The sequence below is a fragment of the Strix aluco genome, chromosome 16 (genome assembly GCF_031877795.1).
Source record: "Strix aluco isolate bStrAlu1 chromosome 16, bStrAlu1.hap1, whole genome shotgun sequence".
NCBI lineage: Eukaryota > Metazoa > Chordata > Aves > Strigiformes > Strigidae > Strix > Strix aluco.
The window spans coordinates 10753109-10773374 of record NC_133946.1 but is presented as its reverse complement, the minus strand read 5'-3'; the positions used below and the strand labels follow the sequence as shown (position 1 = coordinate 10773374).

The 20266-nt window shown below is 62.0% G+C and overlaps 5 protein-coding genes across 6 annotated transcripts; 1 reads left to right on the top strand and 4 right to left on the bottom strand.

Moving 5' to 3' along the window:
• Nucleotides 1–182: 182 nt before the first annotated feature.
• Nucleotides 183–3713, top strand: PRPF19 (pre-mRNA processing factor 19). Its single transcript, XM_074841834.1, is given in 12 exon segments — nt 183–482; nt 485–516; nt 696–797; nt 799–1003; nt 1170–1202; nt 1205–1254; nt 1869–1908; nt 1911–1946; nt 1949–1981; nt 1984–2036; nt 3177–3282; nt 3576–3713. Coding segments are annotated over 12 exon segments (978 nt in total). The 5' UTR covers nt 183–292; the 3' UTR covers nt 3674–3713.
• Nucleotides 3714–4276: 563 nt separating this feature from the next.
• ZP1 (zona pellucida glycoprotein 1) lies at nt 4277–9300 on the bottom strand. The gene is made up of 12 exons (XM_074841862.1): nt 8349–9300; nt 7969–8090; nt 6380–7889; nt 6104–6247; nt 5801–5985; nt 5616–5713; nt 5298–5425; nt 5038–5227; nt 4807–4957; nt 4634–4718; nt 4426–4547; nt 4277–4338 (listed from the first exon to the last, which is right to left on the bottom strand). The coding sequence occupies exons 1-11, from the start codon at nt 8680–8682 to the stop codon at nt 4441–4443; spliced, it is 3054 nt and encodes a 1017-aa protein (XP_074697963.1). The 5' UTR covers nt 8683–9300; the 3' UTR covers nt 4277–4338; nt 4426–4440.
• A 477-nt stretch (nt 9301–9777) lies between these two features.
• On the bottom strand, nt 9778–12790 carry LOC141930887 (acyl-coenzyme A amino acid N-acyltransferase 2-like). Its single transcript, XM_074842334.1, has 4 exons — nt 12652–12790; nt 11505–11974; nt 11163–11365; nt 9778–10463 (listed from the first exon to the last, which is right to left on the bottom strand). Exons 2-4 carry the CDS (start codon nt 11965–11967, stop codon nt 9876–9878), a joined length of 1254 nt encoding a protein of 417 aa, XP_074698435.1. The 5' UTR covers nt 11968–11974; nt 12652–12790; the 3' UTR covers nt 9778–9875.
• Nucleotides 12791–13567: 777 nt separating this feature from the next.
• Nucleotides 13568–16049, bottom strand: CCDC86 (coiled-coil domain containing 86). The gene is made up of 4 exons (XM_074842335.1): nt 15816–16049; nt 15174–15303; nt 14600–14674; nt 13568–13990 (listed from the first exon to the last, which is right to left on the bottom strand). The coding sequence occupies exons 1-4, from the start codon at nt 15995–15997 to the stop codon at nt 13871–13873; spliced, it is 507 nt and encodes a 168-aa protein (XP_074698436.1). The 5' UTR covers nt 15998–16049; the 3' UTR covers nt 13568–13870.
• Nucleotides 16050–16347: 298 nt separating this feature from the next.
• Nucleotides 16348–18773, bottom strand: LOC141930724 (membrane-spanning 4-domains subfamily A member 15-like). Of its 2 annotated transcripts, none has more exons than XM_074841938.1 (7): nt 18630–18773; nt 18300–18473; nt 17962–18081; nt 17660–17716; nt 17007–17162; nt 16755–16874; nt 16348–16549 (listed from the first exon to the last, which is right to left on the bottom strand). In XM_074841938.1, the coding sequence occupies exons 2-7, from the start codon at nt 18468–18470 to the stop codon at nt 16541–16543; spliced, it is 633 nt and encodes a 210-aa protein (XP_074698039.1). In that variant the 5' UTR covers nt 18471–18473; nt 18630–18773; the 3' UTR covers nt 16348–16540. The 2 variants fall into 2 exon arrangements, with proteins under 2 accessions (XP_074698039.1, XP_074698040.1); XM_074841939.1 differs by having other exon boundaries at nt 18300–18493; nt 18630–18758.
• Between the last annotated feature and the right edge of the window lie 1493 nt (nt 18774–20266).

Here is a 20266-nt window from a genome sequence, read left to right as displayed (position 1 = left end):
TGAGGGTGCAGAGAGGGGGATGAGTCTCTTGAACCAAGGAACAAGCGACAGGACAAGAGGGAATGGCCTCAAGCTGCGCCAGGGCAGGGTCAGACTGCTCTTAGGAAGTATTTCTTTGCAGAAGGGGTTGTTGGGCGTTGGAATGGGCTGCCAGGGCAGGGTGGAGTCCCCATCCTGGAGGGGTTGAAGAGTGGGGTTGACCCAGCGCTGAGGGATCTGGTGGAGTGTTGAGAACGGTCAGGGTGAGGTTCATGGTTGGACTGGATGATCTTCAAGGGCTTTTCCAACCTTGATGATTCTGGGATTCTGTGAGCTCCTCAGGACGGTGGTCCCACAGGAAAAGTGGGTGGACTTGGACTTGGTGCCGCAGGCTCCCATCTCTCACCGCTCCCTGCTTCGTTTTCCAGGCGGGGCTGATAAAAATGTCATTGTCTTTGACAAGAGCTCAGAGCAGATCCTGGCAACACTCAAGGGACACTCCAAGAGGTTTACAGTGTCGTTTTCCACCCGTCTCAGGTGCGCTCAGACCCACATTCAGCCTCTTTCCTCATAGCCAGGCTGCCCCAGACTGGCTTTCTGGGCCCTTTTCTGGTGCTCTGTTCCGGTGGGGCCAGTTCTTGCTTGTGGGGAGCTCTGGATGATGAAGAAGCAAAGTTTTTTTCAATGGTAACTTCCCCTGCCTCGTCCCTGTCTAGGATTTGGTGTTCTCAGCTTCTCCTGATGCTACTATCCGGATCTGGTCTGTGCCCAACGCCTCATGCGTGCAGGTCGTCCGTGCCCACGAGGGCTCCGTGACAGGGGCTGAGCCTCCACGCGACGGGCGATTATCTCCTCAGCTCCTCTGATGACCAGGTGAGACCCAGCCCCAGGCTACAAACCACCCCTCCTGCTTCTCTTCTCTCTGAACTCAACACGCTTGTTCTCTCTTCCAGTACTGGGGCTTTCTCGGATATCCAGACAGGCCGTGTCCTCACTAAGGTGACAGATGAGAGCTCTGGCTGTGGTAAGCTGAGAATCCCCACCCCAGGGCGGCTAGTTGCAGCCTGTGGAGAAGGAATTTTTCTGCCTGTGATCCTGGGCTCTTGGAGCTCACAAGACGCGGGAGGGGGCGTGCTGACAAAGTTAAAAAGTCTCCCCCAACCTTCTGAATCTCTCCTGTGTCTTTGCAGCTCTCACCTGCGCACAGTTCCACCCGGACGGGCTTATTTTGGAACAGGGACGATGGATTCTCAGATCAAGATCTGGGATCTGAAGGTAGGGGCTGGTGTTGGGGGTTCAGGGAGGGACAGGCTGCTGGGGGTGTGCTTGGTTTGGGGCCCAGCAACGTGTTCGCTCCGAGGCGCAATGTCTGCTGGAGCCTGCGGAGCTTTGGGGAATCCCCTCTGAGGTTTTTCTTCAAAAATACAAAGCTTCAGCTCAAGAGCGGCCGCTTCTGGCGCCGTAGCTGGCAATTGGGGGTTGTCTTGTGACAAAAAGGTCTTTGTTGTGTCCCCAGGAGAATCGGTGGGGAGCAGGGCGGGGGTAGCCGGGCTCTGCTGTGGGCTGAGTCTGTGCTGATGTGCCGGGGCCTTGCTCGGACCCACAGCTGTGAATTTGTCAGCACAACCCTGTGTGTAGCAACATGCGCAGCTCTGGCTGTTGGCAGGTCACCTCTACAGCCCACATTGGCCTGTCGAGCTGTAGTTCGGGCAACAAAGAGCGGCGCGGAAGCAGCGCGGTCTCCGTCTGCCGCCCACTGCGTTTTAACTCTGAAGCAGAATGATGATGCAGAGCTGAGCTGCGGTTGCAAGGAGCAGCTCTCTGAGCTCCCGACTGTGAGGGTGTTGCGGTTCCCCGCCAGCAGCCTGTCTCTAACTCCCTTATCCCAGGAACGCACCAACGTGGCCAACTTCCCAGGGCACTCAGGCCCATCACCAGCATCGCCTTCTCCGAGAACGGCTACTACCTGGCACGGCAGCGGACGACTCCTCTGTCAAGCTCTGGACTTGCGTAAACTCAAGAACTTCAAGACGTTGCAACTGGACAATAACTTTGAGGTGTGTGATTGTCCATTTTCTCCCTGATGGGTGGGCTGGGTGGCTCCTCTCCAGCACCCACCATCCAGGCCTGCTCCCCGCTGCACTCCCTCTGCTTTGGGGGAGCCCGACGTGGAGGTGCTTTATTGATATGGATCTTTATTGATGATCTAGACGAGGGGATCAAGTGCACCTCAGTCAGTTTTGCAGACAACACCCCAGTTGGGTGGGAGTGTTGATGTGCTCAAGGGCAGGGAGGCTCTGCAGAGAGACCTGGACAGGCTGGAGCGATGGGCTGAGGGCAACTGGGGGAGTTTCACTAAGGCCAAATGCCGGGTTCTGCCCTTGGGCCACAACAACCCCCAGCAGCGCTACAGGCCTGGGGAGGAGTGGCTGGAGAGCTGCCAGTCAGAGAGGGACCTGGGGGGGTTGATTGCCAGCCGGCTGAACAGGAGCCAGCAGTGTGCCCAGGTGGCCAAGAAGGCCACTGGTATCCTGGCTTGTATCAGCAATAGCGTGGCCAGCAGGGACAGGGAAGGGATCTTACCCCTGTACTCGGCACTGGTGAGGCCGCCCCTCGATAACTGGGTTCAGTTTTGGGCCCCTCACTCCAAAAAGGCCATGGAATGGCTCGAGCGTGTCCAGAGAAGGGCAACGGAGCTGGTGCAGGGTCTGGAGCACAGGTCTGATGGGGAGCGGCTGAGGGAACTGGGGGGGTTTAGTCTGGAGAAGAGGAGGCTGAGGGGAGACCTCATGGCCCTCTACAACTCCCTGAAAGGAGGGTGCAGAGAGGGGGGATGAGTCTCTTGACCCAAGGAACAAGCGACAGGACAAGAGGGAATGGCCTCAAGCTGCGCCAGGGCAGGGTCAGACTGGCTCTTAGGAAGTATTTCTTTGCAGAAGGGGTTGTTGGGCGTTGGAATGGGCTGCCCAGGGCAGGGGTGGAGTCCCCATCCCTGGAGGGGTTGAAGAGTGGGGTTGACCCAGCGCTGAGGGATCTGGTGGAGTTGAGAACGGTCAGGGTGAGGTTCATGGTTGGACTGGATGATCTTCAAGGGCTTTTCCAGCCTAGATGATTCTGGGATTCTGTGCTGCTCCCCGAGAAGCCATTTGGAGCTTCCTGGGCCTGGTTTGAAGCCTCATTCCCCTTCTCCTCTGCAGGTCAAGTCGCTCATCTTTGACCAGAGTGGCACGTACTTGGCCCTGGGCGGGACCGACGTCCAGATCTACATCTGCAAGCAGTGGACGGAAATCCTCCACTTCACAGGTGAGGGGCTGGGGCTGGGGCTGGGGGGGGCTGGGGGAGGGCCGAGGCGGGAGCGGGGAGCTGTCTAGGTCCCCTCCTGGGGTGAGGAATTGCTCCCTTAGATCTGCAGCGTGAGCTGTGGGGTGCAAAGCGCTACCCCATCCCATCAGCACCTCTGTCTGGGCCGAGACCCCTCCGTGACTGCCCAGCCCTAGCTCTCGGCTTCCTCGGCACGGAGATGGCCGGGTTCTGCCCCACTGGGTGGGGGTTAACTCCGCTCAGTGCCGTAACCACGGGTTCTCTTCCCTCCCCAGAGCACAGCGGCCTCACCACAGGAGTGGCTTTTGGCCACCACGCCAAGTTCATTGCCTCAACGGGCATGGACCGGAGCCTGAAGTTCTATAGCCTGTAGCCCCGGACATGGGGCTGGGGGCCTTGCTGCCATGCTGGGGTTTGGGGTGGGAGGGTGGGAGGGGATTACTGGGGGGCGGGGGGAGGGGAGGGTGGCAAGTGGTTCGTTACTTCCCTGGGCTCCCCTGCTGTAGCTGTTGGCAGAGGGAAAGTTGGATGTTGCCTTCCCCATGCTTCACAGATTTGTTGTTTTAGTTTTTTCCTTTTCCAGTTTTCGTGTGTGTCTTTTCTGGCTTTAGATTTTGTTTTGTGATTGTAACTGATGCAACAAAAAGCTCCAATCCCGGCGCTGGTGGATGTTTGCGGCCGGGATGTGTGGAAGGAGGGAGGGGAGGACTGTGCAGATTTTGTAAGCAGTTATCTAGTTTCAGTATGGAAATAAAAAACTATTCACTGTAGTGGTGTCGTTGTGGGGGAAAGGAAGGCTCCTGTGAATGGGAGAGGAGGCTCTTCCAGAGCAGGCAGAAGGGTGGGCTGGGATGGTGGGGGGCAGCCAGCCGGGCTGAGGGGGGAGCTGGGACAATGGATGCTACCAGCTCTGGGACGGGGACAGGGGCCCCTCCTCTTTCCTCCTGTTCCCCCAGCAACAAACCAGCACCGCAGCTTGAGCCATAGCACTTGTTTATTTTTCCAGCTTGCCCGGAGATGTCTGTCTGGAGGCAGGAGCTGCGCAGGAGGAAGAGGAGGAGGAGAGTGAGTTAGAGCCGGGCTGAAGGGGCAGGTTAGGGAGTGGGGGGGGCGACAGACACGCACCCAGCGCCTTCGGGCTCAGCCTCGCCGCAGCTTGGGGACCTTCGGGAAGATGATATGGCCCTGGGAGGTGACAGTGCCCATGGTTTCACCTGTCCTTCTGTCCGTCGGAGACCGACGCGCTCCTGGGGAGGGGGACGGGGCGTTGGTTTGAGAAAGCTGGAGATGTCCCCTCCCCTAAATCCGTGCCCCCCCGCCCCCCCTGATTTACGTGAGGGCACTTCCAGCTGGCAGGAGGGCCGGCAGGGCTCGGGCTGGGCGAGGTGGCATACGGAAGCGCTGCAGGAAATGTAAACCTAGAAGCCACAGGTGGGCCAGCGTCAGAAATTGATGGTGCTGGGGGGGGGTCTCGGCTGCTGAATTCCCACCCCTCCTCTCCTTCACCTCTCCCTCCAGCACTGCCATGGAGGGCAGCTCCACAAAGGTGAAGGTGGAGATTACGAAGCGCTGGTAGTGGCTCGGGAACGGCAGCTGTGGCGAGGCTGGTCCCACGGGCACGAGCTGGGTCCTGTAGTTGTCCCCTGTGAAGGGGCACCTGGGCATGCGAAAGGGGTGGTGTGGGTGACACCCCCTTTTCATCCTCCTGTCCCCAGTCCCCCCTGCCACAATGCTCACCCGTCCACCAGGATGGGCCACTGGGGCTCGGCTGTGGCCTCGGTGCTGGGGGAGGCCCAGCAGTGGTGCAGGACCAGCACCAAATTGGGGTCCGTTTTCTGTAGGAGCCGAACCTCCACGTAGATGGGGTCCCGCAGCACCTTCACCAGGGGGTGGTCACCCTCGAGGTGGTAGGAGCTGTAGCTTTCATCTGCAGGAAGGGTGAGAGGCTGAGCAAGTTTTGGAGTGAAGTTGGGGGCGCTGGCGGATGGGCTGCTCACCAGTGGCAATACGCAGTTGGAGCTCCAGTGGCCCCGGCATGGCCAAGGGGGTGGCTGTGGGGGGCACGGCCACCTCCATGCGAAGTGGCAAGAGGTCGCTGGCGTTGTAGATGCAGCGAGCCTGGAGGCTGGGGAAGGGGTGTGGTGGGGAAGCAGATCAGATCTGGATTCCCCCACACACCCCCCCACGGCATCAGCTCCCCCAGCCCGAGGACAGGGGTGAGCACCACAGGAGCCTGGCGAGGGGGGTGGATCTAGATGGGCTTTGCTGAGGGGGGGTCCCGGCTCTCTGCCGGGCTTTGCCCACCCTCCCCTTACATGTAGACGCTGTCTCGTGTGACGGAGCCACGGGGGGACCCTTGGACATCGATGGTGGAGATCAGCTGGTTGTCATAGATCAGCCGGTCCTCGATCACCTTGGGGTGGCCGCACACACGGTGTCAGGGTCCCCACAGCAGCTCTGAGCAACTTTTGGGGTGGTGGTGGGGGGTCCCATCCCTTACCTGGACGGTGGTGCCGCACTGCGTGACAGGGAAGTGGAACATGACGAAGGTTTCTGTTACCCTGAGGGGCTCACAGCCAGCCTGGCTGCTGGCGAGGCGCACGCTGTCCAGGTTGTAGGGCTGGGTGACGATGCCCCGCGGTACCACCAGCACAAAGTGCCCGTCCAACAGACACTGCACGGTGGCTGCGGCACGAGGGACCCATCTATCAGCCCAATGGGGACCCTAAATCCCCCCTTTTTCACCCTAGCAGAGGCAGCTGGCAATGGAGGTGTCCCCAGAGCACCCCACTAAGCATCCTACCGGTGTTGCCGTAGTAACAGGGGGCCACGCGGTCCATGTCATCGTAGCAGCAGCCCGCTTGCAGGCAGGCCTCCTGGCCCTGCGGGGCCATGCAGGGAATCCTCCCTACAGCCACCTGGCACTGCTCTCGTGTCAACTGGGTGCCTGGGGGTGACACAGAGGGGACACTGCCCTGAGAGCATCCCCCTGACCTGCCCCCCCCAAGCATCCCCCTGCCAAAACATCCTCCTGCCCGCCCTGAGCATCCCATCACAGCTGTGAGTTCCATTGGCTTACCTGCCCCCGCCGAGGAGTAGAAAAGGGCCGTGGATTGCAGTAGGCTGGGCTGGGATTGAAGCCCAGGATGCAGCAAGCCAGGCTGGGCTTGGGGTTGCAGGCCTGGATGCACCAGACCCAGCTGGGGCTGAGCCTGAAGTCCAGGGCGTACTAAACCTGGTCGGGATTGGAGTCCTGGGCGTGTTAAAGCTGGTCGGGAATGGCTGGGATGTACCAGCCCAGCTTGGCTCTGGAGCCCAGGGCGGAGGAGCCCAGCCTGGGAGTGGGTCTGAAGGCTGGGGCGAGCTAAGCCTGGCTGGTTTTGAGGCTGAGCTCCCGGACGTACAAATCCTGCTTGAGTCTGAGCACCAGCATGCATTAAACCAGACTGGGCGTTGTGGGAGACCAGCCCAGGCTGGTTCTGGGACACAAAGCCTGGACGAAGAAGACCTGGTTGGGGCTGAGCTCCAGGGTGCACCAGCCTGGGCTGGCTTTGGCTCTGAAGCCCTGGGCGAAGGAGCCCAGGCTGGTTTTGGCTTTGAAACCCTGGGCGAAGGAGTCCAGGTTGGTTTTGGCTCTGAAGCCCTGGGTGAAGGAGCCCAGGTTGGTTTTGGCTCTGAAGCCCTGGGCGAAGGAGCCCAGGTTGGTTTTGGCTCTGAAGCCCTGGGCGAAAGAGCCCAGGTTGGTGTTGAGCTCCGGGGTGCACTAGCCCAGGCTGGTTTTGACTCTGAACCCCTGGGCGAAGGAGCCCAGGTTGGTTTTGGCTCTGAAGCCCTGGGCGAAGGAGCCCAGGTTGGTTTTGGCTCTGAAGCCCTGGGCGAAGGAGCCCAGGTTGGTTTTGGCTCTGAAGCCCTGGGCGAAGGAGCCCAGGTTGGTTTTGGCTCTGAAGCCCTGGGCGAAGGAGCCCAGGTTGGTTTTGGCTCTGAAGCCCTGGGCGAAGGAGCCCAGGTTGGTTTTGGCTCTGAAGCCCCGGGCGAAGGAGCCCAGGTTGGTGTTGAGCTCCAGGGTGCACTAGCCCAGGCTGGTTTTGACTCTGAACCCCTGGGCGAAGGAGCCCAGGTTGGTTTTGACTCTGAACCCCTGGGCGAAGGAGCCCAGGTTGGTGTTGAGCTCCAGGGTGCACTAGCCCAGGCTGGTTTTGGCTCTGGAGCCCCCGGTGAATTAAACCCTGCTGGGGTTGGGAGATAGGGTGAGCCTGGCCAGGCTGGGGCTGAAGCCCAGGGTGCACCAGGACCGGCTGGGTCCGAGCCACGGGGTGAACTGGCTCCGAGTGGGCTTGGGGAGGGAGTTGCGGTCCTGAGATGGTGAGGGCAGACTGGGAGATGTGGTGCAGGAGGCCAGGCTGGGACAGGGGGACAAGGACATCAGCCTGGGTCTGGTGGACGCTGTTGCCTCGACTGGCCCGGTTGCCATCCGTGAGGATCTCGTAGTCTCCGGGCTGCGGGCAGGTCATATTGACTTCGTAGGAAGCAGCCAGGACCCCACTGAGCAGCATCTCCTCCAGCTGCACCCTCAGGATGTAGTGGTCATCCTGTGGTGGGGCAGGAGGGACAGTCACCCCCAGCCCACCGGGGTGGGGGGGGTCACCACGGGTGGGACAAGAGCCTCACCTTCACCAGGACGTGGCAGCCCTCGTAGCCAGAGGAGAAAATAACGGCACCGTCTGCCCCGGTGTTGAGCCAGTGGAGGCAGATGGAGCAGTTGGCCACGTCAAAGCGGGTGCCAAACTCATCTGCGGGGACACCGTGGGCACAGGGGGTGGGGTAATGAGGTGGCACAATTGGGTGCTGTGATGCTCCCCAGGGAGATAGGTGCACAGAAACACCCCCACCCACCCCAAAACAGCCCCCGCACCCAAAACTCATCCCATCAGGGCAGCGGCACCCCAATGCACTTGGGGTTTGGGGTAACCCCAGGGTGATCTGTCACCTGAAAGAGATCGGGGGGGAGGGGGGGAGCTCGCACCTGCCTGCCTGCCCCCCACACTCACCCATGACCTTGAAGCGGACGGTGTGGCTGTGAGTGGGGTACGCCAGCAGTTGCATGCCGTGGTTGCCGCAGTCGTAGCGATATTGCAGGAGTGAGAAGGCAGCTCTGGGCCCCGAGAGCAGGAGAAAAAGCAGCAGGAGGAAGGAGAAGCCCCGTCCCATGGCGGCGGCAGCGAGTGAGGCCGGAGCACGGGTCAGCGCCGGGGTCTGTGGATTTATACCCGGCCAACGCGGGGGGGAATCAGATGACTGGGGGGGCCGTGCCAGCCCCGTGGCCAAGGGGAGGGGATGAGCTCTGGCCAGGGCTCCTCGCTCCCCTGCCACCAGCGACCTCATTGCCCCCGTGGCCGTGCCAGGGTGACCAGAGAGGAACCGAAAACTGTTCAAAGAAAAGTTTTTTGTCGCGCGGTGGGAGAGACGGGGAACGGAGACAGCAGCGGCCACGACGCCCAGCCGGACCAAGCCATCTGGGCAGGAGGAGGGGGCTGGCGTGTGCCCACCTTGCCACGCAGCCTTGGGGTTTGCCACAAGCCGGTGGGGACAGTGGTGGGACTGGGTGCCTGTGGGAGGGACTGGGGGAGCACCACGGCCCTGCTGAGGTCTGGGGGCTGCGGAATTGGGTGGTTGTCCCCAAATCCGCCCCTGTCCTGGCAGCGGCACGCCCGGCTCTACCCCACCAGCAGTGCCACAGAGGAACCAAAAGTCTTTCAAAGCGCACTTTGTCCCGTGGAGGCCAGAACTTTTTTCTTTTTTTTTTGAGAGAAACTCTTCCTGCAAACACAGACTCAAGGCCGCTGCCCTGTCTGTGACACAGGGCCAGGGGATGCTCGTCCCCCGACATCCCGGCACGCAACAAAAAAGTGGAGCCGAGTTTTGCCGGCGCCCCGGGATGAGGAGGAAGGACCTTGGTCCCCTCGGGTGGCTGCTGAGTGCAGCACTTGGCGGTTTCCTCCACCTCCCCCCCCGCAAGAAGTTTTCCTTCTGGGTCTTATCTTTATTACTCTTATCGTGACCAGTGTGACGGTCACGGCCGGCTCTTGCACCCTGCCCCAGCACGTGCCGGGTGCCAACGTGCCCGGATGCCCGTTTGCCACCCTCCACCCCCAACCCAGGTGCCAGCCTCAGCGTTTTTGGGGGTTGGGGGGGGGGGGGGGGCTTTAAAACCCTCAACGTTCCCGGGGGGAAAAACCCACCCCCAGCTCAGCGCAGGCGCTGGGATCGCAGCAGCTCCCGTCACCTCACAGCACCAAACTCACGGTGAAAGGATGTGCAGAGGCGGGGGTTTGGCTGTAGCCCCCCCCTAAAACCTTCACCTTGGTTAGTGACATCCCCCCAACGCCCTGAGCTGTGGCTGTGCCTATATATGTACCTATATACATATAGGGCCCTCCCACGTGCTGTTGCCCCATGAGTACAGGCAGGACCAGGCAGTGCCGGCTGGCAGGGTGCACTTTATTGAGGGGGGGCAACAAGCCCAGGCAGGGGGGGCAACCTCAGCCCCTTTCCCCCCGCCCGGCACCCCGCAGCCATCACAGCTTCATGGTGGCGGCAGGGCCCAGGTGAAGCTCCAAGAACTGGATGATCTCTTGCCACGAGTGCTCCTGGGCTTTGGCGTGGGCTTGGGCTTCCCCCCCCCACAGCAGTGGGCGGGGGCTTCCCCGGATGCTGGAGATGCTACAGAGGGGCGAGCTGGGGGGTTCGATCAAGTGGCCGGCCCCGGGGTAGGAGAGGAGGCGACAGCTCGCCGGTGACATCCGTGCCATGGCCAGCTCGGCGAAGAGCTTGCTGTTCAAGCTGCGGTCGGCCTCCCCCACCACAAAAAGGACCTTCCCCTGGATTTTCTCAGTTGGGATGGCCGAGGCGCTGTACGCGGGGTCCCGGGGGTCGGCGAAGACGGCCGAGTTGTCCAAGGCCCCCATCTCCGTGAGGACCATGCGCTCAGTGAGGTAGGGGATGGGGGGAATGTGGAGATCCTTGTAGACCAGCGGGTTGCCGTAGAGGAAGGCCGTGCCGTTGATCCACACCGTGGCCAGCACCTGTGGGAGGAAGGTGGCCATGGCAAGGGCCACCTCTGCTCCTTTGGAGACGCTGACAACACCCACGCCAGGGCCTCGCACCTGCAGCGGGGAGGAGGGGGAAACAGAGCCAGCTGGCAGTGCCGCTCGCTGGGACGTCACCAGGATGTCACCAGTACAACCCGCTCGCTGGGATGTCTCTGGTCACCAGGATGTCCTGGTCACTGGGATGTCCCCAGTCATGAGGGCAACGCACTGGGACATCCCTGGTCACCAGGACATCCCTGCTTGCAAGGACACCCCCAGTCACGAAGACAACCTGCTCACTGGAACATCCCTGGTCACCAGAACATCCCCAGTCACCAGCATGTCCCCAGTTACCAGGACATCCCTCTCACTGGGATGCCCTCAGTCACCAGAACAACCCACTTGCTGGAACGTCCCTGGTCACCAGGACATCTTGCTCACCAGGATGTCCCCAGTCATGAGGACATCTCTCTCACTGGGACATCCCCAGTCACCAGAACAAGCCACTCCCTGGGACGTCCTTCCTGGTCACCAGGACATCCCTGCTTGCAAGGACACCCCCAGTCATGAGGACAACCTGCTCACTAGTCATCCCTGGTCACCAGGACATCCTGCTCACTGGGATGTCCCCAGTCACCAGGACATCCTGCTCACCAGCACATCCTGCTCACTGGGATGTCCCCAGTTCCCAGACAACTTGCTTGTCAGGACATCCCCCCCCCACACCAGGACGTCCCCGCTCGCAGGGGCCACCCGCCACACTGCAGGGCTCACCTTGGGGTGCCGGAGGAGCAGCTCGGCCGCCTCCTCAAAATATTCCAGGTCGAGCTGGACCAGAGCGCGGGGCAGGTCATCGTAGGCGAAGAAGGCCAGGGCCAGCACGGCGAAGCCCCGGCTGGCCAACAGCCCTGCGCGGAACTCAATGAGGCCACCTGCACCCCCAAACAGGTCAATCACCCCCGGGAAGGGTCCCGGTCCTGTGAGCAGCCAGAGAGATCGTCACCCATGAGGGAAGAGAAGCCACCGGTGCCATCCCGCAACCCCGGAATGTCCCCAGTCATCAGGACAAGCCGTTTGCTGGGACATCCCAGGGTTCCCCCGCACCCCGTTTCTCACCGGGTGGTAAGAAGAGGGCCCCCCGGACCCTGCCCTCCCGGATGGGCACCCGCTGGACGCCAGGACCCACATACCACCGCTCGGCCTCGCAGAAGGCCAACGGTTGGTCCTGGGGCCCGGTGAGCAAACAGACCCCATCGAAAACCTCCAGCCGGACGAGGAAGGGGCTGCCAGCCACGTCCCGCTTGACCAGGCGTCGGAAAAGGGTGTCGGGCTGCAGGAACCAGAAAAGTCCCATGGGCCAGACGCCGGTGTAGCTGCCACCCAGAGCGGCATGGAGCCCGGGATCCACCTCGCCCGCCTCGTCGGCGCGGAAAAAGGCACGAGCCTGGAAACGTTCGCCCTGCTCGTCCGTCAGCGACGCTCGTAAAGTCACCAGCTGCGAGGGGGACAGCCCCCGCACCCGTATCTGCACCGGCCGGTCAGCCAGCGAGGATTGCGGTGTCACCGTCACCTCCACCATGGTGTACCTGGGGATGGAGGTGAGCATCACCCCTGACTAGCCCACTTGGGCCCCACGGTTGCCCAACCCTCAGGGAGAAGGCAGGGGGGGCTGCGTGGTGGCCCAGTGCAGGCTGGCAGCAGGGGACTGTCCCCAGGGATCCTAACGAGAGGACTTGGCAATCCCACGATGGGGTTTGTAGCCCACCTGGGCCTGCTGGCTTCTCTAGTCCCTGTCCCACCCTCCCCGCCGAGGCCATGCAGCACCGCTCCCCCCCCCCAACACCTCCCACCCCAAACACCCCTCAGCAGCCCCCCCAAACCTGCCCCGCGGTGGGGACACCCCTTTTTTCTTCTGGCCCCTAGCCCCCACCATTCCCTCTCCTCATCCTCCTCCCCTGCACCCCAGGGCCAGACCAATGTAGGGGGTCAGGGGGCTGGGGCAAGCTGGGGACAGGGGCTATAAGCCTTCCCCTCCCTCCCGGTGCTGTGCAGACCCCGATTCCCCTCCGTGTAGCCACGCAGGCTGCAGCCTGACGAGGTGCTGGCGCCAGCCCAGCCCTGGGAGGAGACACTGCGTTCACCAATGTAGGCCCCACCAGAAAAACATGCCGCCCCCCGCCACCTCCAACTTCCCCTCCCCAGCAGGCGCCCAGGCCTTCCAGCCTGAAGCCACAGGGATGGGCTTCCAAGCCCCACTTCTTACCCGCCCGGGGGTGAAGGCTGGGCTGGTGCAGCGGCTCTGGGGAGGGCGAGGCAGGGCCCTGCCTACTGCACGCTGGGATTTGCCTTGATAATAATTAACCCTGGAAGCAGCGAGGGCAAAGGCTTCCTGCCCGCTGACCTGGGCCAGGCTAGCAGCCGCCCCACGGCTCCGTTGCACCCCAGATCTCCTGCCAGACCCCTCACCTGGGGCACCCCTCAGTGGGGGCTGCGCTGGGCGTGGGTGGGAACCGCCCCCCCGCCCAAATTCCTACTCAGTGAGGGCAACGGGGAGCTCTGCCCCCTGCACCCCCAGCCAGTGATTAACCTACCCTCAGGTTTTGGGGGGCAGAGGGCCAGGTGCTGCCACAGCCACTGCTCATCCTGCGGCCACAAGCTCATGTTTCCCCCCAGGCTGAAGCTCCTGGGCACCACCCTGCCCCACCCCCAGAGCTCCCCATTGTCAGCAAGGGCTTCTCCTCCCTGCGGCCTGGTCTTTGCCCACCCCTCGCCCCCCCAGTCCCGCTGGGCTGAAGACACAACCCTCAACCAGAACGCAAAAAAGGGGCCTTTATAGAGCAACAAAAACCAGGAAAGTGAAGATCTGCGTGGGTTTCCCACCCCAAACCCCTCCACACCATCTCCCAGTCCCCCCCAAACCCACCCTGCAGCAGTGCTGCCCCCACCAAAGAAGGGTGACGGGAGGCTGTGCTGCAACACCCACTCCCCTCCCATCCCTGCAGCACAGCAGAGACATGCCCCCTCCCTCCAGGGCTCATTCCCAGGGGGGTGAGACCCCTCTTTGAGGAAGAGGAGCCCCTGTGACCCCAGGAAGGCTGAGGGAGATTCGTCTTGGCAGAGGGAAGGCCCCAAGCGAGAGCCACCAGCACCCCCCTGAACTGTTGGGAGGCAAGTCTGGGTCAGTTCCTATTCATTTTTATAAAGAAAAAGCAGATTTGGGGGCACGCAAAGCAGTTCTTCCAGTCCCAAGCCCTCAGCAACACCCCAACTTCACAGGGCAGGGTAGGGTGGATACAGCAGCCGGTTCCTGTGGGTCATGGCATTGTGTCACCCACCCCAGCTTTGTCCTGCTGTCTGTCCAACCACAAGGGCCCGGGCAGCCACTCCTGCCCACCGAGCCGAGGAAACACCCCCGGAGAGAAGTGGGACCCACAGAAATCCCAGCTGCCCAGGCCGGGCATCACGATGCCTCGTCTCCCATCTCACTCCGTGGCTGTTTTGCGTCGCACGGGTGTTTTCTGGAGCAGGGCCAGCGTGTCCCGCTTCTCCACCCGCCGCAGCTGCTTCTTCTTTGCCCGCTTGAGCTTCAGCGGGTTCCGGATCTGGGGAGGGGGGTGAGGGGGAAAGAAGGGGCTTTCAGGCACAGAGATCACACTGAGGGGGGAGCCAGGCAGGGATGGGATCATCTTCCTCCCACCACTGAAGCGTAACGCTGACTGAAGTCTGGACACAAAGCCATCCAGCTCCTGATCAGATTTATCCTAAAACTCCTCCCCGGGAGCATCTCCAAGTTGCCCCAGCTCTGGTGTCGGAGGGGACAGGTTAACCCCATCCTCACCACCACCACGTGGCTGCCCAGCTCTTCCCCATATCCACCCCAAGCTCCCGGGTCTCTTCCAGACTTCCCAGGAAAGCCCCATGTGCCTGGATTCCCCTTGACGCCATTTCCCCTGCTCTGTTGCCCCGTGGGCCACCGATCCCCAAGGTGACCCACTCCCTGGTTTTCGAGAAGCTGTCCCCACCCTGCTCGGCTGAGAAATCACCCTCCTGGTGCAGCTGGCTTCAGCTGGATTTCCCCAGTCCTCCCAGTGCTTCAGAGGAGCCAGGGAGTGGAACTGGAGCACACTGGAGGCCAGTGCCTGGGATCTGAAAGCTACTGGCTCTGCCAGGCCACCGCAGCAACCCCAGCCCACAGTGGGGCCACAACTCACCACTTGAACAATTTCCGCCTTCCGCTCATTCTCTAGGCGCCGCTTCAGGTTCTCCTCCCGTCGCCGTTTCTTCTCCTACAGGAGTAAAAACGTTCCGTGTGGATCCCTCCCTCCCTTCCTCTGGGCTTAAACCCAAACCAGCATCAACCCGCAGCCGATGTCGACCCCGGTCAGGGAGCTGCAGGGCTACAGCAGCACGAGTGCCACTTGCCCAAGCATAAAATCTGCGGCATAAAGCCAAGCCAGCGGCGCTTTCCCCCCCCCGGCACGAGGCTTGAACTGACTGAACGAGTTTATTCCAAGTCAGTGACTTGCAGCATGTGACTGTCGCAGCCTGGATTTGGCACAACAACAGGGAATTCACCGTCCCGGCTGCCCACACACGCAGGGTCGTGTATGGAGAGAGGTGGAAAAGTCTCTGGTCGCTGCCCAACCCCGCAACGCGGCCCTGAGCTCGCCCCAGCGAAGGGAGCAGGTAACTGCAGCTGAGGGCTGGGACAGCAGGCACAGAGGGGGCTCGGTGACGCTGCCTGGAGGGTCCTGAGCCCCAGGCACAGCTCCCGAGCCCTGTTACCTCTCGCTCTCTCTGTTTCCCCTCCTGCAGTTGCCGTGCCAGGTCCTGGACGAGCTTCCTCTCCTGCCGTTCCTTCATTTTCCGCGCCCAGGAGGTGCGAAGGGCCTTGTCCTGGATCATGTGTGAGAACCTGGGCAGGCAGATGGGCCGCGTCAGCAGCTGGAGGAGGCAGAGCTGAGCTCCCCACGGCTTGCAGGAACCCCACAGAGCCTCGCCTGCTCTGGCTCCTCTCCGGGAACTCCTCAGGCCAGAACTCTGTGAAACTCCCCCAGTTCAAAGCCTCCCACAGCAGCCCCGAGCCCTTGCATCCCCTCCAAATCTTCCCCTCAGCTCAGGACTCCCCCAGACCAGCCCCGTCCCCTCTGGGTCCTTCCTAAAATCTACACACAGCTCCCGAGTGCCCTCACAAACCACCCCCGTGGCCCCATCAAAGCAGCTCTGCCCCTCCCACACCCCTCCCGAGCCAACCCACTCCTAAAACGGCCCTGTCCCCCCCAGACTCTCCGCGCAAAGCACCCGCAGAGCCTCCCCCCCAAGCTCCAGAACCCCCAAACAGCCCCGCCTCCACCAGAGACCCCCGCCAAAGTGTGTGTGTCCTTCCACCCCCCCGCCCCGAGGCCTGACCCTCCCTCCCGCGCCCACCTCTTCTTCCCGGGGTCCTTCCACACCCGCCCCGACTTGGGCCTGCCCCGCGGGATGGCTGCCGCCGCCTCTTTTCGTTTCTTGGCGGCTTTTCGGCGCCGTCGGGCCGGGACCGGAGCCGGGGCCGCCCCGCTGGGCTCCTCGGGGTCTGGGGCCGGGGCCGCCCCGCAGTCCCCCTCCATTCTCCACGCGGCCCCTTCCCCGGTGGCGCCGTGTGATGACGTCAGAGGCGCGACACGCCGGCATGGCCGTGCGCATGCTCAAAGAGGAAACGAGACGACGCCGAGCCCCCCCCCCCGACCGCCATCTTAGTGTCGGGCAACACCTTCCCGCCTCCCCGACGGCGCCGAGCGAAGGCCGCCATGTTTGTGCCGGGCAGGCGCTTGGCGGTGCTCATCATCCCGTCGTCGCGGCGGCTTGTGTCCGGTGCCTTGCACCGTCCCCGTTCCCCCCTCCATCCTACCCGGTGTGGGGGCCCGGTGAGGCCCCCGCCGCCCCCTGAGCGAGCCCCGGAGAGATGCGTGGCCTGGGCTGGGTGAAGAGGCCTTTACTGGGGGCCAAACACACAGAGGGGAGCGGCCTCCGTCCCGGGGCCGGGATGTGGAGGCCTCTCAGGCTCCGGCCAGCTTCACCATCGGGCACCAGGGAGGCCCCTCCGAGCTCTGGCAGCGGGGCTGAGGCATGTGGTGGTTCTTAGCAGGGGACAGCTGCGGGCTTGGCCATGGCTACAGCGCCTGGGAGAGGAAAAAGGGGAAAATTCGGCTTTTGGGGTCACAGAGAGAAACCCCTGTGGGTCACCAGCTTGGGGTGACCCCTCAGAGGAAAGAAGAGGGAGGATAACGCTGCCCCGCTCCCACCGAAACGCCGGAGCCAGTGCCCCAGGTCTCCCCAGGGCTCTGAGCTGCGACGGGGCCCCACAATGGGCCCGGCCCACCTCACCATGTTTGTGTACTTGTGCTGCTTGATGGCGTCATAGCCGAAGGCCAGGGCCGCCACGGCCGTGCAGAACTCCAGGAGGCTGAAGATGACGAATATGGAATCCAGCCCGTTGCTCAGCATCTGCGAGAAGGAGAGCGGAAGGATCCTGCAGCGTCTCTCATCCCTCTCCCCTGCACGGGCAATCGCCCAGTTTATCCCGTGCTGCGTCAGGAGGCTCGGACCCACTGCCTGAGCAGGACCATGAGGCTCTACCTTGGTCTCCAGGTTGAAGCACCACTCGGGTTTCAGCTGGAACGGCATGTTGGTCTCGCAGTCAGGGACGTTGCGAGTGATGGCCGTGGTGTGGACAAGAGTGGCCACCAGCGTGCTCAGGATGACCCCCATGTTGATGACGCAGCAGGTCTTCACCTGTGAGGGTCACCTCACGTCAGCCAGCAGCAGCTCTGGCCCTTCTGCTCTGGCCAGGAGCTGTGCAGGTGACAGCATGACACCCACCCTGCCAGAGACCCCCTGCGAGGTGCCACAGAGCTGGGCGAGAGGCTGCCTGGCACTTTCTGTTTGAGCTGTCTGAGCAGGGGGCCTCCGAGCTGGATTATTCAACTCAGGACAAATATATTCCTGGAGAAGCCACCCAGGGCAGCCACCCTCTGTGACACCTTTTGTCCCCATCATCGGAGAAGGACTTCACCAGGCCCCAAGTGTCTTGTAGAGGCCCTGAAGTGTGAAGGATTGTGATAGGGAGAGAGTTGGGCACCTCCCAAGGCTGAGACAGGCCTTGGGTGCCTTGCTCTAGCCCCTGCGGGTTGAATCTGGGCTGCAGGGGGGTGCTGCCAGCCTCTGGAAGGGGCAAAAGCAATGGGGGGACACTTTGTCCCTCCCAGCCTGGCCACAGGGGACCCCCTTACCAGCAAGATGTTATCTCTTTTTTCACTTTCCACCAGCAGAGAGCCTGAGACCAGGAGCTGCTCGGAAAAGAGAGGAAGGAGGGTGTTAGCAGCAAGACACCCATTCCACATTCCCCCTGCCCCTTCTGCTGCAAATCAGTGTTCAGGGCTTCATGCACGCTCCCTCCGTCCCCAGAGGGGACAGCCGGAAGATTTGGGTGTAAGAGGAGGCCCTGGTGACGGGATCTGGTCCCCAATCCACCAAGATTCCCCAGTCCTCATCGGATGGCGAGAAGGTGAAGGCCAGGCACGTCCCTGCTTACCAGGAGCCCGAGCCAGAAGAGGATCCCGCTGGCCACAGGCAGGGAAGGGTTCCTGTGCTCTGACGCCGTCAGGATGATCCCAAAGCAGACATGGATGATCCCGGTGAAGATGTGAATGGTCTGAGGAAGGATGGGGGAGAGGAACCCCCCTGGTCACTCTTGGCTCAAAGCTCTGCCTGTCTGCCAGCACCGGCAAAGGACGGATATCACCGTTGCTGTTAGCCACGTTCCACCCTGCTCCCACTGTCACACCACGCCCTGGCAGGACAGTCCCTGGGGATACTCAGTCCCCACTTTGCCCCTGAGGTGCCCCGTCCCCCTGAAATGCCGCGTCTCACCCCCAGCGCCTTCGGCTGAGCCCTTCTGAAGATTTTGACTTGAAACGATGCCCCAGTGGCTGTGGATGGCCTGGAGCCGGAGGTCAGCTGGGCCGCTCGGGGGTCTGTGGCCGGGATAACCTCTGTGATGATCCTCACACCCCCGGAGTCGGTCACCGTGGTGGCTGCCATCGTCTGCGGGCAGAGTGAGGAAGCTGAAGGACCGGGCCAGCTCCCGGCCTGCTGAGGACCAGTGTGTTGGATGTGGCAGCACAAGAAGCACTGACATCCTCTTCCAAGGATGTCCCACACCCCATCCTGCACCCCACACCTCGCCCCATGCCCAGGTACCTCCTTCAGCCTAGGTTTGCCCTCCTCCTCCTCCCCACGGCCGCTGTTAGCGGTCCCTTCGCTGTCTGAATCTTCCCTGGGAGGTAGTGGTCGGGCAGGGACGTGATCCCGCTGCCCTTTGCTCCCTGCAGGAAGTTTGTTCGCGGAAATCTCGTCAGGCCCCTCTTGCTCAATGAGGCAGCTTTGCCAATGGAGGGGAGAGAGAGGCTGGCAAAAAGCCCTGCATGCACCCTCCTGCGTGTATGAGGTGGAGGGAGAGGGAGGCGGGGAGGGGGGCTTGGCAAACCCGAGGAGGGGCAACCCCTTCAAGGGCTCCACTGCAACATGGGGAAGGGGTTGGATGGTCCCAGGAGGAGACCCCTCCTTGCCCAGTTTTGGGCGAGTCTTCTCCATCCTCAGTTGTAGATGCTTTACTCAGGCATCATTATCTGCCGTGGCAGGGTCCTAACGAGGTGCTCAAAGATTAATTTGGCCACTACAAGACAGCCAGCCCTGGCAGTTTCCCTCACAGGGGAAAAAAAAAGGAGTGAAACAGGACATGGCACAAACATTATAAACCCCTAAAAGTCCCAAGGAAGCTCCTTTATTGCTTTTTTATTGTCTTTGGGGTTCTCCTTCCTTCACGAGCGCCTCGACCCTGTGGGTCTGTCCCCGGTGAGGACAGCCCACCCGCAAGGGGGGAGCAGCAGCACGGCGTGCGGTGCCGGACGGCTCCGGCGGGAGCCGAAGGGAAAGGAGATGCGGTTGTTTCCGATAGGAAATGAGAGCTCAGCCTGGGAACGGAGCCACTGCACATGGCGAGGAGCTCCCGAGGGGCAAGCTAGGAGGCCCCTTCCTCCCTTCGCTGGCCACCGGTCTCCAGGTCTGCCAGAAAACAGCTATTTCCTCCGTGGCCGCCGTCCCCATCTGCTCGCCAAGTGGGTTGGGGTCCCCCCAGAGGAGCCCCCCAGCTTCCCTGGACGTTTGATGGGTGCGGGGTAGGACCCCGCTTGGGCTTTTTCCTCTCTTGGAGGCTGTGAATGTCTGCCCACCGCCCCAAGGCTTTATCCGTGCTATTTCTGGGTGGAACAGAAATATTTAAGTACAGGGTTCTGACATCTCTGAGCTTGGCCACAAGCAGCTAGGGCTGGCTTCACACCGCGTTGGTGGCCATGGGCATCACCAGCGTTGGGGACCCCAACACCCCTCGCACCGCAGAGCTGGGGAGGGCCGGGCCCCTCCACAGCCTGGTTCCAGCTGAGGATTTTAGGAGCAGGTGGAGGAATTTTGGGAAGTGCTTTTTCCTTTCCTTTGGCCCTAGAGGGAGCTGAGACGCCTGGTTTGGAGGCATATGGCTTCCAGAGCTCGGCAGAGGCTTCCAGCGCTGGGGCCAGCAGTGGGGCGCGATCCCCAGTGAGGGGTGAGCAGCCACATCCCCCCCCCCAATCGCGGGGAAATCAGGGGATGGGTGGTACCAAAGCGGGCACAGGCTGTAGGTCATGGAGAGCAGCCACATCTCGGTGTCTTCCCCGGAGGGAACAGCAGCACGGCCACGTCCTTGGCTCTTAGGTCTGCAGAGACGCCTGAGGGAAGCTGGTGTCCCCACAGAGCCTCTGTGTTTCTCCAGGGACTTTTCCAAAGGTTTTCTCCACAGGCTG